This window comes from Belonocnema kinseyi, chromosome 2 (genome assembly GCF_010883055.1).
Source record: "Belonocnema kinseyi isolate 2016_QV_RU_SX_M_011 chromosome 2, B_treatae_v1, whole genome shotgun sequence".
In the NCBI taxonomy this organism is placed as follows: Eukaryota; Metazoa; Arthropoda; class Insecta; order Hymenoptera; family Cynipidae; genus Belonocnema; species Belonocnema kinseyi.
The window spans coordinates 52,205,707-52,221,950 of record NC_046658.1 but is presented as its reverse complement, the minus strand read 5'-3'; the positions used below and the strand labels follow the sequence as shown (position 1 = coordinate 52,221,950).

Sequence of the window (16,244 nt, the reverse complement as noted above, 5' to 3'; positions counted from 1 at the left end):
ACGTGTTATTTACTTAAATAGCACGAGAATTCTGGATCAATCTGAAAAATCTCTATCCCTTCCACACACTACACCTTTCCCCTGCCGAGTGAGTCACGCCTATCCCGAAAGGGAAATGGCTTAATGGTGTAATAATGATAATAATAATATGTTGATTTTTCTGAAACTTCAAAAATTGGAGTTATAATTTTAAGATCATTTTAACTTCGAATACATACTTACAATTAAATAGCTTAATTTGAAATTGTACAAATTCGTTTTCATTACATTTTGATGTTCTAAATGCGCTATTATTTAATTTGCAACTCTAAAAATTTAAGAATGTTTAACTTAGACCTTTTTTAAGTTCAAGAGACTCAGTTTTAAACATTTTAAATTATTAAGATAGTTGCCGTATTAAAAATTATACCTCTGGAAAAATAGTGTTTCTGTGACTTTAACACTTCGAATAATATTACTGATTATTTTTTTACTAACGCTTCTTAACAATTGAAAAAAAGTTAAATTTCAATAAATTATAGCGTATCATTGCAGGCAGAACATTCTCTACAACTTTACCTTTTACGCTTTTGAGAGTAAATTTTTCTAGAATTGAAATCGTTAAAATAATATTTTAAAAGAAAATTCTAAACAAAACAGTAGCAGGACATGTTTCTTTCGAAAAAAATAATTCACGATTGATTTAAACTTCAACACTTTTTTAATGATTAGTATGTAAACGAAATTAAAAAAAATAATATTTTTTCATTTTGCGGCAAGAATATTTAATTTTTAAAACTTGCTTGCCTTGCATTTTTCTGTGTCGAAAATTGATTTCAGTATTTTTCCGTCTTCAAAAATGATTTTAAAAAACTATTTAAAATTCCTTATATGAAAATTTTGTCTTTTAATTGACATTTTGCAAGTCAGCAATTTTATTATAAGCAGATAAATATATTCAATTAAAAAAGTAATTGAAATTCATTCTAACTTATCACAATTTAAAAAGAAATTATATACGGAATTTCTCATTTTTTGACGCGACAATTTCTTTTTATAATCCCACTGAATAGGTAACAAAATACTATAAATAACAATTAAACAGTTATTTATTTTAAAAGACTTACGTAAGAAGTGATTAGTTTTAAACAAACTTCAAAATCGTTACATTTTTATTGTTTCTGACTTATAATTGCTTCAAAATTGATGAAAGTTTGAGATTAAAAGTTTATTTTAATTAAAAATTATTCAATTAAAATCTTGTCATTTTTGATGAGAAATGTGAAAATCTTGAAAATTAGTGTTTTTCTAAAAATATTATATGACAATTATCTCAAATACTTGACGTTTTTATTATTTGTTTTTTACATTTTTAATTCCATGAGAGAGATATTCTATCATTTTCATGAGGGTTATTAAACCATTTTTGTGGGCACGAGACAACGAGATCTGCAATTAAGAGGCGCATTCGGTATGTGCGCCACCTAACGGCGGTGGTCGAAACCATGCCTTTTTGAGGTTAACTCGCCTCACGTGTTGTTACGCTGGTGCAATTTCAATTGCCTTTTTAATGATTAATTTCTTTATTAGAATCTACCATATAATAAGAAATAACGCATTTCCCTTACTGTGGTCATCATCCTCCTCCTGCATATATTCCGATGGGCGAAATAAGGTACCGTCTTATTTTGCCATAATTGTATGTCGAAATAAGCTACTGTTGGCTATTTCGACATAATTATATAGCGAAATAGTCGCAGCCTATTTATTATTTCAAAAGTTTAACCTAAAAGTTAGATTAGGATTCGTATACTAATTCTAATAGTCTATTCTTCATATTATTCGTCCAATTTTTGATAAAGACTTACTTTTACCAAAGATATTATCTTTGCTTTTACTATATCGTAAACGTTTTAAACTCCGCAAAAACTAGTAAAAACTATTTTATGCAAAAATTAAAATGCATTTTTTAAATGGCTGCGACTATTTCGACATACAAGTATGGCGAAATAGCCGACGATAGCTTATTTTGACATACAATTATGGCCAAATAAGGACGGTATTTTATTTCGCCCTTTCGGAATATACGCAGAAGAGGGTAACTGTCAAAATAAGGAGAGTCACTTATTTATTATTATGTGGTAGATTATAGTAACGAAATTAATCATTAAAAAGGCAATGGTAATTACACAAGCAAAAGATGAGAATGAGAGGCGAGTTAACCTCAAAATCTCAAGCCATGGCTCAAAGGTGGTTGTGGCCACTGCTGTCAGATGGCGTTAAAAACGAATGCGCGAAATTTAAATTTCATTATACTTGGCTATTACAACTACGAATGAAACATTTCAATTTTAGGAGAATAAAAATAAATTTTTAATGATAAATCATCTTTGCTCATTGTTAGAAAGTTGCATATTTTTCTGAAATGTTTAACTGTGTTTTGCCTTTTAAGTTATGAAGGAGTAATAAATAAACATTATAGAACAAACATTAAAAATATAATTTTCTAGGGGATAATTTTTTAAGCATTGGAACAAGCGCAAAAATAATTCACTTGAAAAATGTACAATAATATTAGAAAAATTATTTTTTTTGAGGTTCACTTATTATTTGGTTATAACTAAAAAGTTCAAATCAAACTAAAGATTTTAGAAAAACAAAACTTTCTAGCTTTACTCTAAGAAAAGATAGTCATAAACAATAATCAATTGTCAAATAAGCTTTTTTAAAAACTTGTATCAATTATTATTTGTTAGCGAATCCTGGAGAAAAAGTTTGAGAGTTCAAAAAACAGCAATTTTTTTAGGACCACAATTATGTTTGTTAAAATGCATTATTTATTACTTTACTATGTAAAAATTGGGTGAACAGTTAAACATTTAAGAAGAAAACGCAACTGTATAGCATTAATAAAGAAGAAGATAGTTATAAACAATAATAATTTGTTTGAATCATTATTTTTGCTAAGTTGAATTAATTTTTTGCAAGTTATCAGTATAAAGTGGTATTTTATGTACTAGAAACAATTTGCATTAAAAAAAACGCAAAAAATCATAATTAGCCCCAAAAACTCGCAAACCCCATTTTTTCACTTATGGGTTTTTTTCGGAATACTAAAAACAGATTGTGGATGGTGTTTCTTAAAAAGTAATTATTCATCTGTGTTCTATGGCTGATTGCGAAGATAAAACTTGAGTTTCAGTTCAATTAATCAAATATTAAAGATTTTGAATAAAATTAAAAAAAAAAAACGTCTTTTTTCATGAAAAATACATGTTTACCTTCATGGGGCTTGCGCTGCATCTAAATATCAGTTTTCTTAAAAAAAGCAATGGATTTATTTTCGTGTGGATTCGAACAAATTTCCGGGCGATATTCATGAAAATTGAAGACAAAAAAATTTGGAACACCCTAATCTGCACTCATAAAATAGAAATAATTCTTTTAATACTCAATTGAATTATTATGAAAAATTTCTATAAACAACTATTGGTAAAACAATTATTTCTCGTAAGCTTTAAACTTACTCGTTTCATAAGACTTGAATGTCAATAGCATTATAATTCTAAAAATCATAGGAAACTTTTTTTCCAAAGGCCAGAGTTTAACTCCAAATCGTAGAATATCTTGGCGACAAAAATGTTGTGTTTTAGAGAAAATTGAACGGCACTTGTTTTCCCGATTTAAAAAAAACTGATGTTATCAGTATTTGAATTTTGAAGTTTTCTTTAAAAATATTTACAAATTCTGTTTTGATACAGCTATCACTTTTTACTTAATACACATATGTAAATTTTCCTTCCAGATTCAAAATCTGTCCAGGAATGAGAAAAATTTTGAAATTTACAATATTCTTCTGAAATTATTAAATTACTATTTTGTAAATTACTCCGCCTTTTTATTTTTTGTTTGTTACATGTTTAATTATATTAGAGACACATTATATACGTTTTATGTGGGTTAAGCCACTTTTGTGGCCACGAGAATTTTTCTCTCGAAGCATGGATTTTTTTCTGACGATATATTTGAGGAAATTATAAACAAAAAACTTTGTTTATTTTAAAACGTTCTACAAGAAATACCTCACACTAAAGTTTATAATGCACAACATATTAAAGAGGCGAATGATTCTGTTACTTGAAGTTGCATGAACTGAAATAGATTCGGACATGAAAATTTTGTTATTATTTTCCTAAAATTGAAATGTTTCATTCGTAGCTATAATAGCAAAGTATAATGAAATTTAAATTTCGCGTATTCGTTTTTAGCGCCATCTGACAGCAGTGGTCTGAACCACCTCGGAGCCATGTCTTGAAATTTTGAGGTTAACTCGCCTCTCATTCTCATATTTTGCTTGTGCAATTACCATTGCCTTTTTAATGATTAATTTCGTTATTATAATCTACCATATAATAATAAATAAGTGACTCTCCTTATTTTGACAGTCACCCTCTCCTGCATATATTCCGAAAGGGCGAAACAAAATACCATCCTTATTTGGCCATAATTGTATGTCGAAATAAGCAACCGTCGGCTCCCATTGGGCACACAATTTGGCGACGTCTTTACGACATCGTTACGACGTCTTTACGACAACTTTACGACGTCCTATGTCCATGCCGTTAAGCTATCTTTATGATATCGTAAATGACTCGTATGATTTGACGATGTTTTTACGATATCGCAAAGACACCGAAACGACATGGACATAGGATGTCGTAAAGATGTAACGATGTCGTAAATACGTCGCCAAATTTTTTTCCCGCTGGGTTATTTCGACATACATGTATGGCGAAATAGCCACTCCGTTTTTAAATTCTACTTACTCTTTTTTGTTTTCATTTTTTAGAACCAGATGGCGAAATAATACCGACCATTCTCAAAATATATAATAGCTTAGATTTTTTAAATATATGTTATTTGGAAGCGACTATTAAGTGACAAAAACAAAAATCCTATTGTAATCTGCAAATTTAAAAAAAAGTGTCCCGGCAAAAATGGCTGCCTTCTCATTTTTCTTTCCTCTTTTTTGTTTTTGTCCGAAAATCATTTTATTTTTTTTCAGGTTACAATAGGATTTTTTTGTTGGTTTTTGTTTTTTGTTTTTGTTTGTTCGTTGTGGTCCAAATTTAGTCGTTCGATTTTTGCTTTTCTTTTAAAAAGAGTTTGCATCTCTCATTTAATTTAAAATATCTCATAAATGTCTCATCCTGCATAAAAATGTTTCGGTCATTGCTTGAAATTAAGTCGCTACACATGTTCTACAAACAATTTTATTCATAATTTTTCCAAGATAAAATTAAATGAAAAATTATACATGGGATTAGAAACCAAAATAAAAAAGTAGTGCGCTTGGCTCATATCGCCCCATGCCCGGGGCAGGATGAGTCATGTATTGGGGCAGAATGAGCTGCTTAACAAAATGACTTATTATATATTATTTATGAGTAAAAGTAATATCAAATTAGAATATTTAAGAAGTTTTTTGTCTGTTTTCTCTATTTGACATTATTTTCTAATACGCATTTATGTCGAGTAGAATCTTGTTTTATAAGTCTACACCATACGCGCAATATGGACCATAATTAGCAGATTGCAAAACCACCAGCTAATTTCACTTCGTTGAGTGCTGAGGGGAACACAATGGACCAAATGCATGGGAAAAAACTTTAGTTCTGTAATATCTTTGCAATGAGTCACAATTATTATCATTTTATTATTTCATAAAATAGTTATTAAAAAAATAAAAACTATTTCAAATACATTTATATAGATAAAATTAGTTTTTAAGAAGAATTAGTGAAATAAGCCGAAAATGCACTGAATCCCATGCACTTGGCCCATTGTTTTCCCTCGCAGAACTCAACGAAGTGAAGTTAGCTGATTGTTGAAGTGAAAATATCTAATGGGAGAGTTTACAACTCGCCAAAGTGCGCGATCGCCGATCTGTTCGGGTCCGAGTTCTGCGAAAATTTAATTAATCAAAAATAGCTTTTCTTATGCAAAATATTAATAAAAGGTTTTGGTTCATTTGTAAAATAAAGTAAAAGAGTAAGTCATTTAGTTTTGAAGAGAAACAATTTAATACCTTATTTACTTGTCACTTTTTCTTGCGTTGTTCTGAATTTTACAAACATAACATTATTGTCTACTGAAAAAATTCAAAGTACCTGATTTGATATCATTCTCTCTTTTTTTTCACGAAACAGTTGGATTTTCAACTAATAAAGTTAAATTTTGAATCAAAAATGAAATAGTTCAATTTTCAAACAAAGTGATGAATTTTCAAACAAGAAGTTTAAGTTTCTATTAGAAAGGTTAATTTGCAACAAAATACACAAATTCCCAACTAAAAGAAAACCACTATTCAACTAAAACAATGTTTTGTCAACCACAAATGGCATAGTGAAATTTTCAGAAAAAGAAATTGAATTTCCAGAATATATATAATTTACAACAAAAGAAGTGAATTTCAAGTAAAAAAAATCATTTTCAATAATAGAGATGAATTTTCAATGAAAGTAATAAATCTTGAACCAAAAATATTACTTTTTAACAAAGTAGTATACCTTCGAACCAAAAAAAAGAATGTTCAACGAAAAATTGAATAGTTGATATTACAGCCAAAAAAGATTTGAATATTACATAAAAAACGGTTAAAAAAGACAAATCTTAAATGAAATATTCAATTTTTAAATTTAAAAATAAAATAGTCTAATTTTCATCGCAAGAAATAAACATGGTACTAAAAAAAACTTCAATCAAAAAGAAATCTTTTAACAAACAATTTTCTAAAAAAATCAATTTTGAAATACATAGTTAAAGTTTCAACTAAAAAAGATCAATTTTTAAGAGAAGAAATTCGAATTAAAAAAAGGTTAAATTTACAACCGAAAAATGATTTTCCAACCGAAAATATTAATTTTCAACTACAAGAGAGGAATTTTCAACAAGCGGAAAAGTTAAATTTTCAGTTAATCAATTTTTGACGAAAAAGCTGATTCTAATCAACATAGTTTATCTTAAAACATAGAGGAATCTTCAGCAAACAACGTAAAATGTAATACTTAAAATTTCAATCCAAATATATTATAAATTAAAAGCTTTCGAGTTCAACCAAAAATGACGAATTTTCAACACATCGTGTAATTTTTCAAAACAAAAACAAATAAAAAGACAAATTTTTAACCAAACTTCTACCGATAAAATTTTAATCAAAAACATTTGAATTTTGTTTTTTTTTTTAATTTTAAAATATGGTTGTTTTTAGCTAACTCACATAACTTTAGCAAACTTTTGACCCTTTGACTTTATTTGACGATTGAACTATTATTTCGATTTCACAATTATCTAAAAATCGGTTAAAAATCTAAAATTTAATTGAATTTATTCAATATTAAGCGAAAGTTTTATTTTTTTCTGATATTAGTGAAAAAAAAAAAAACAATTACCAAGAAATGATAGCCTACGAGAAAATTGGGTGGCTAATCTTACATCCTATATCCATCTCGCTATACCGTACCCTATCGAAAATTATTTATATTTAAAAAAACATCTGTCTTCTTGGAAATATTGAAAAAATTATTCACATTAGACTGTTTTAGGTGCAAATATGATTTTTGGTGCAACGAAGCGAGATATTTTCAGAAACTAATCGTTTTACAATATTGTATGAAAAATTTGTTTATTTTAGGAAGCTATGACATAGACCTCGAATTTTTTTTGTTTAGTTTTACGAGGAATTTCATTTCATATACTTTATTTTAACAATGACAAGTCTTTTAACAGAAAAATTCAAAAATTGCTAAAAGTTTTTCTGCAGATAATAGGTGTTCAATTGTTATTTATACATCAAAGTTATAAGGAATTTTTTTTTTAATTTGCAAGATTTCCTAAATGTTGTAGGAAAAATTCAATTCGTTTTAAAAGACATTTAGAAGGTCTGAAAAATTTCAAAAATAATTTTAAATGGGAAAAAGTTCAAAATAACTTCTAGATTTGTAATGATTTTGAAATAAAATTTTGAAGCTTTTCAAGGATGTTTAAACTTTTTGAAATGAAAATAATTTAACTTCTAATTTAAGAAATGTCCAGTTAAAAAAATTTAATTTTTCAATTTTTAATGTTTCTAATTAAAAATTCTTGAAAATAATATAATTTTGAACGTTTTAAAGTTCATTGATTGATTTTTCAATTTATAGAATTGAAAATGATAACGTGGATTTATATTTTTGAAACTGAATCTGATCTTTGAACTCTACAGTTTATATAAGTTAAAAATTTTACACTGTAAAAAAAAGGTATGTAAAATTAAAAATTTTCAGAAAATTACATATTGTATCATTGTAAATATAACACACTTCATTGTGTGATTTTACAAAGTGTGTGAAATTACATCCTCTAGCGATGTAACTAAAAGGATTCTCGAATAGCAGTGTAATATTACACACCCGATAAAAACAAAATTACACATTCCATCATAATAACTTTAAATTCAGAAGAGAAAATTCAGTCGCAGCGTGTAAAAATACTATGCTTAGGAAAAATCACTTTCCTGAGATTGAAAATTATATCGATATTTTTAATTTGACGAAAGATCTTTGATTTTACCCTGACGAACACTGTAAGATTTTTGAATTATAAATACTTGAAAATTTAGAATAATTAATCAAATAATATGTATGAAAGCGTCTTCCGTTCTCTTTGTTTATCGCTGCATCCATTATTTAAATTTGGAGCATTTTGATTCCTATTCCTATTTTGTTTTTTAAATTTTCTGCTATTGGAACGGAAAAATGCGGATATTCAAAACTTATATTTCATATTTTTGTTACGGAATATATGAACTCAAAAAAAAATATTCATAGTATCTTATGTATTTCTTCAATCTCCATGAAATTGGAATATCACAACCGCGTCAATTGCTAAATTAATGGCTAGGTTGATTCTTATAAACTTTCATAAACTTACTCGGATACACGAGGCTCCTTTTATTTATATCCACCAGAGATGTAAAATTCAATCGATTTGTTACAGTGTAAATTTGACAGCTTTAAATTTTAATTTAATTTTGTAATTTTTAATTTCATTTTCATATTTTTAACACGTGTAAACTATTCAGCATTTGAATTAAAAATCTTTTACACTTCAATTTTAAAATTTTAAAATTCAACAGTCTCACTTTGAGTGCTTTAATTTGTAATTTATTTTGTATTATTTTAAATAGAAAAATGTTTAGCTGTAGAGTTAAAATTTTTTTGACTCCGAAAAAATCTTTGCGAACCGGGAAATGGTCGGGAATATATTTCTTCGATTAAAGCCCCGTTTCTCGCTTTCTTCCTGAATAGTAAAACGAAATTGCAAGATATTCTTACATCGTCCTTAAGATCAAAATAAATATGGAAGATATTTTGCAAATAATCCTTTCCTTACTTTTCCTCGTTATTTTAAATTTCTGAACCATTTGTGTCACAGGTGTTCCTTACGACAACATGTGCGACCTCTGCCACGGTACCAGTTACAGATATTGTCGGCGAGACGCATCTGAAGATTATTTCGGATACACAGGAGCCTTCCGGTGTTTAGTTGAAGGTGGAGGAGACGTGGCTTTTGTGAAACACACAACCGTTGCAGAAAATACAGACGGAAAGCGCAAGGAATTGTGGGCTCGTAATACGTTCACAAAAGATTTTCAATTGCTCTGTCCCGATGGTACTCGTCGCTCGACTTATGATTATCAAAATTGCAACTTAGGAAAAGTAGCAGCGAATGCCGTTGTCACTCGAGGAGGATATTACGGCTACAACGAAACGCAACTCAATGCTTATATTAATCTGTTCATTTACGCCCAACAATTCTACGGAAGAAAGGACCAAGATGAGTACAGTTTTAGCATGTTTTACAGCACTCCACCATACAGTGATTTGATATTCCAAGACGCCACACAACAATTGGTTGTGATTAACAAAGATAAGAGGGAATACATTGCCTATTTAGGGCCAGAATTCATGAGAGCGAGAAGAATGGTCGATTGTAATGCAGGAGCTTCGTCTATTGCATATTCATTAATCGGAACTGTAGCAATGTTCCTACTCACTCTAGTCCTTGGCAGATGAGTCTTCTTTTTATAACATTCCCCATGTTAGTTATTTATCATCTAAGGGCCTTAAGGGCATGTGATACTTATAAAATTGTCGATTTTGCCAGTTTTAGGTTCCGCCGGCTTTTTTTCTAGAATAATAAATATTTTGTCTTATAAAATTGGGAAATGATGGCGAACATGCTAACGGACGTCCCGACACACTTTTTTTGCAGGCTGATTAAAAAAAGTTTTAATTTAGCAAAATGTGATTAATTTGCATAGCGCTTAGGAAATATAGTATCGATTTTTTAAGTGTTAGATTCCCCCGGCTTTTTTCCTAGTATAAGAAACATTTTGCCTTCAAAATCTGGGAAATGATATAGAACATGCTAACGGACGTCCCCACACACTTTTTTTGTGTGTTCTTTTTATCAAAAAATTTTTGATATTGCTAACAACGTGCGTCTATATTTCGAGGTTATGTGTGTTACAATTCACCCGAGTGTTACTTCCAAACTACACGATATTTCTGGCCGAAAACTGTGGACTTACAAATAAACATAGTAACTAATCTCCTGGAACTAACTTTGTTTGCAGGCAATCAAAAAAGTTTATTTCATTAATAATTTTCAGATTATCGGAAAGGCAGAGATGAAAAACGACGTAACCTCAAAATAATGCATATGCATAAAGTTTTTATTGAGCACAATAATTTTTTTTTATTATCCTTCAAAAAAGAGTCCGGAGACGTCCGTTATGATATTTTATAGCATCTCCGAATTCAGTTTTTAAAAATTCTCATTTTTGTGGAAAAAAGCCGGGGAAACTGTAAGTATCACGTGCCCTTAAGTGGCAACTTTGCCTCGTATGAAGTTGCAGTAGGAGCCAGAGCTGCAGGTATAGTCGAGTGTCATACAATATATTTTTTTATCACAACGCAAAAATAAGTGCGACTTTAGGGTCTCATAAACTTCTCCAAACAAGCCACGGTGAGCCAACTCCCTTAGAAAAGTGGTGAACGGATTATAGTAATTGCTACGACCCCTAGGTGGCGCTCGTGTAAATTCAGAATTCGAAATGAACTTGAGCAGACGATAAACGTTCTATCGTCTGCTCACGTCTGCCCAAGTTCACTGTAGCTGCAAGAATTATATTTTTTTTGCGTGATGAACTTGGATTCACAATGGATTTTCACCAATAACACAAACTACAAATGGAACCGAATAAAATCGATCATCGATCAAATGCAATAAAGTGTTAAAGTCTGTTGGAATCGTTCTGATATAACGAACAATCAAATGTTAAAGTCTGTTGGAATCTTTCTATGATAGATCGATTGCAACAGACTTAAACATTTGATTGCATTTGATCGATGATAGATTTTATTTTGTTCAATTTTTGGTTTGTTTTATTGGTTATTATTATTCATGTATTTATTTCAGAAAGAGAAGTCAACATAACCTAAAAATTAAGGTGAGAAGGGAAGGAGGGGAGTCGTTGCTGTAGACAATAGTTCTTGCTACGTCCCCTAGGTGGCGCGGATCTCACATTTTGCCATAATCTATGAGTAAACCCCTCACCCCAAATACATTAGAGTGGGCACACCGTGAAACAAGCTGTCCTCAACTATTCAACTGTCATGTGGTGTGTAGACAGCGCCAAATTGCGGTGATAATGTTAATCACTCAGTGTCCGATAAAGTCTGCTAAAGCTGTTCTTTAGGGTGTCTGCTCAAATCCTCGAAGAAAATTCCCTGTTAATTCCAGGTAATTTTGCAGGTATAATTTTTCATAGTATGGAGCCATTATTATTTTCCAATTATTTCTGAAAATTCTATATCATTTACCCGTAAACTATGGTAATTATAAAAAAGGTGTAAAAAATATTGTAACTGTGGAGGCACAATGTCAAAATTATCTTTCTTTAAAGTTTTTTGTACAAAGAAACGATAAAGAAGGTAAAGGAAGTTTCGTTACGTTTCTTTTCATTATTTTCTACATAACATTTAAATACTACATAAGTTTGACATTATATCTTGGCAGCCTCATTATATTTTGATATTTTTTGAGACTGTGCTTAATTTTTAGCAAAATTATTTTTCATTTAGTTTCTATTCTATTTAGCTTCTAGGGATTCAATTGATATGTTTAATTTCAAAAGCTTTGAAAAATGATATTACAAGATATTTTTAAATATATTGACGCCGTCGATTAATCAAATAATTGAGCAATACTGAAACATAATTAATAATTTCTTTAATTTGTGTCTAAAAACCATGAATTTGATAATAGTTCAAACAATTTTTATTTTATCATGTAAATACTTGATCAAATAGTTAAATTTCCAACTAAAAAATATTCATTTTCATCCAAATAGTTGAATTTCGAACTAAAAAAAGACCGACTTTAAAACAAAAATGGACTATAGAGATTTTCAGTCAAGAAAAATTAATTTCCCGCACAAAACAAGGAGTTTACATTCAAAGTGATGAATTTTGAACTAAAATGATGAATCATCAACTACAATAGACTAATTTCAAATAAAAAATATCAATTTTTGACATAAAAGTTAAACATTCAACCAAGTAGTTTTATTTTCAACCATATGGATGAATTTTTAAAGAAAGTAATAATTTTTAACTGAAATACGTAAATTTTCAAATGATAAAAGTAATTTTCTAGAAAAAAAGACTATTTTCCACAAAATGCGTGAATTTTTAATCGACTATGTTTTAAACAAACAAAAAATATCAATTACAATCAAATAGTTGAATCTTAATCTAATAAAGATCAGTTCAACCCATGAATCTTTAATTTCAATAATGAATCTTCAACTGGAATAAAGGAATTAAAAAAATCATTTTTACAAAAAAATAACGAATTTTTGACTAAAAAAGATAATTCTTCAGTGAAAAATTGAATAGTTAAATTTTTAGTTGAAAAAAATTAATTTCAACCAAAAAGATGATGTTTAACTAAAATATTGGAATTTCCAACTGAAATAGTTACATTTTCAGTTAAAGAAAAAAAAACTTAAATTTTTAATTGAAAGAGTTTAATTATTCAGTAGGAAATTAATTCCTAGCCAAAATAAAACTCATTTTCTATAAAATAGCTCATTTTTCATGAAAGATATGAATTTTTAATTAAAATTATGGATTTTTAACCAAAAAGTTCATTGGTAGCAAAGGAGTTTAACTTTGAAACAATGAATTAAATTTTCATTCCAAAGAAGTTGAACTCTGAACGAAAAATGTAGTAATTGATATTTCAACAAAAAAAGATGTTTATTTTTTATAAAAAACAGTTGAATTCTACCAAAAAATACGACTTTTTTATATGAGTTGAATGTTCAATTAAGAAAAATTTCAGTCAATAGAGAAAAAATGGCAGAAAAACAATAGGAACGCATTTTTCATCAAAATACATGAATTTTCAACTGAAAACGATACATTTTTAACTAAAAATTTGATTTCATACAACAACAAAAAACAACGAATTTTCAGCAGAATAGTTCAATACAGTGATATAAAGTTACTTTCACCAATTAAGAATTATTGTTATTAAATTTTATATTGGAATTAAAAAAAAAGAATGAGCACGCTCTCGAAAGAATTGCCTGTCTTTAAAAAAATTCCTGATATTTCCAGGTGTTTCCAGGTATATCAGGGTTGCAACAAGAGTCTGTTTACAAAATTCAATTACTTTTCCAGGGTTTGGAGGTATAACTTTGAAAAAATTCCATGTCTACTTTTTTGTTTTAATTCAGCCAATTAAATTGAATTGTAACAAAATGTAATGCAATGTTAATAGTTTATCAATAAGTTTTATTGAATTCAAAACAATATTCAATAATATTTTTATCAAAGTGAAAAAAGTATACCGTAATCATAACCATATTGTTTTTTGTTTTGTTATTACTTTAAGAAGAATTGTAATCGAACTATTTATTCAAAGATTAGGTTTACATTTGAAAATAATAGTAATCTAAAAAAACTCTTTAATAAAACTTTTTACTTTTTAATCAAACTTTTAGATCGCAAGAACTAATCAAATTGTCTGTATTAAAATTTATCAAAATTTAATCAGTTCATGAATTTCTTCAACATTTTCCAATTATTTTTGCTTTTCCCATTGAATCTTCCATTTCTTTTCATTTAATTTTTACACTTTGTCTGATACTTGCCTTTTCCTTAAACTTCCTTTACAATTTTCAAATATAGAGAATTCGCTATAAAATATTAAATTATTAAGACTTTAAAATAGAAACAATTAAAAAAGTTCCAGTCATTTTTCAAAATTCCATGACTTCCAGGTTTCCAGCGATTTTTTAAAATTTCATGACTTTTCCAGGTCTTTAGCAACCCCGTATACAAAAATTCCCTGACAATTCCAGATTTTCCAGGTAGGGTAGACACCCTGTTTTTACCCAATCAGATCACATTACGTTATTCCTTTATAAGCCTTGGACCCTGAGTAAACCGTTTTACTTAACCACATGATTTCGGTCCATCTTTACATCTGTGGAATGGGCTTATGAATTCGGTTCTCGAACGGTGGTCGCAGAAAGTACTCTCTACTCCATAGTTAGTACAAAAATGTCGTAAGTGAAAGAATATGAATCATAATCATATGAATCATAATCTGAAAATATTCCCTTCACCGTAAACATGGAAAAATCCTCTTCTGCTTATGCAATATACTATTATATGCTTAGGAATATAAATACTGGTATAGGGGACGTTTGCAGGCACTAAAATCGCACTTATGGCGCAGGTGTGATAAAAAATATACTTTAAAATCAGCCTCGAAAGAAATATCTACACAGTGGATAGTTTCTTTTGAAAATCTACAGTTCCGCTTCGAAATCTTCTTTCGAAAGCGAGTAGAATTTCTGCCACATATTTTAGGTCTCGAGAATTGACAGAAAGAATCTCAAAGTTTTTAAAAGAATTCTACAAGACTGTATTTAATACTGTAGATAAATATTAACTGCCGAAGTCTGATGCATCGTCAAGACTTTTTGATCAATTTAATCTTCAGATCTCCAATTTTTTAATAAGTATTCAGAAGAGTGAAGGAGAATTTATTGTAACTATTTGCAAGTAATCTGCCCGATAAATTTATTGAGTAAGAAGCCAGGTAGACAGGTAGCCAGGTAAGAAGTCAAAACTATTGTATTCGAAAGTGTTCTAAATTTTGAGAATTATATAAGTAAAGTTTTATTTACATATTTTAAGGCTTTTAGAAAGTTTTTATAATACATGTGTTGCATTGTATATATTTTATACATTTTTAAAGTACAAGTGACTGAAAGTCACAAAAAACTCCATAGTTTGTAGGTATACACTTACACTATAAACATATAGTGCCTTCTAAAACAAATAATAGTTTTAATTGTAAAAATGCGTATAGATTTTAACGAACAATGATATAGTATTTAATTTTAGATCTGAATGCAAAAACGATATCCGTCCATTTTTAATTTGTCGAAATATGTAATATTTATGTCGTACTTTGTTTATTGATGTATCACCACATACCGTCCAAAATATTTTCTAAATAAAGTAAGCCTAAACGACTTTATAGTTTCATAAAATTCTTTTATTTTATTGCTTCTCTCTCGCAGTTCCCTTTTTCGCCCTCGACTTTTATTGGGAATTTACTTTCTCAATATTGCAATTGTGAGAGTGAAGTTGGAAAATTCTTGGTGTAGCAAAAGATTTAGTTCTTTCCGAACAAATTGCTTTTAGTGCTTGAGGGCTCACTTTATACGGATCGCGATCTTTCTTTTAGGCATCTATTAATTTCAAACGTTTTCTTTTAGCCAATTTTTGTATTCGTTTAGACGCTTTGCATGAAAAAATAAGATTGGGATTAAAAAATAAATTTGAGGGAATATAAAAAAATTACATTCGGGGTTCATACCTATAGCTTTTAAGGCATTTTCTGTTACTTTTCCAATTACATTACTTGGATTTGGTTCTCGAATCCGAGGTTCAGCTATTTCATTAATTCGTTCCATCCATTCTTGCCTTGATATAGATTTAGAGTTTGTGTTACTTCTGTTGATTCCAAAGTTTGTCAAACTCAAACGTAAAATGCTGGTCAGATCTGAATCCTTTATTTAAGTTAAATCGTATAAATCACGAAAAAATAAATATTAATTAGACTGAAATTTCATT

General features: G+C 28.9%; 2 protein-coding genes across 4 annotated transcripts in view; one reads left to right on the top strand and one right to left on the bottom strand.

Annotated features, from left to right (window-relative positions):
- The window catches only part of LOC117166893 (melanotransferrin), a 28,134-nt gene extending 17,899 nt beyond the window's left edge, over positions 1 to 10,235 (top strand). Inside the window, exon 9 of the mRNA XM_033351329.1 lies at positions 9,454 to 10,235. Coding sequence (XP_033207220.1) covers positions 9,454 to 10,094 — 641 coding nt within the window. The 3' untranslated portion in view covers positions 10,095 to 10,235. The remainder of the gene's footprint in view (positions 1 to 9,453) is intronic.
- Positions 1 to 16,244, bottom strand: part of LOC117166895 — a 19,221-nt gene that overhangs the window by 1,688 nt on the left and 1,289 nt on the right. Inside the window, exons 3-4 of one of the 3 annotated variants that reach the window (XM_033351333.1) lie at positions 15,988 to 16,180; positions 15,241 to 15,910 (exon numbers count right to left, since the gene is read on the bottom strand). In XM_033351333.1, the coding sequence (XP_033207224.1) occupies positions 15,852 to 15,910; positions 15,988 to 16,180 (252 nt within the window). In that variant the 3' untranslated portion in view covers positions 15,241 to 15,851. Of the gene's footprint in view, positions 1 to 15,240; positions 15,911 to 15,987; positions 16,181 to 16,244 lie in introns of those variants that run through there. The other 2 variants (XM_033351332.1, XM_033351334.1) reach the window with 2 other exon arrangements.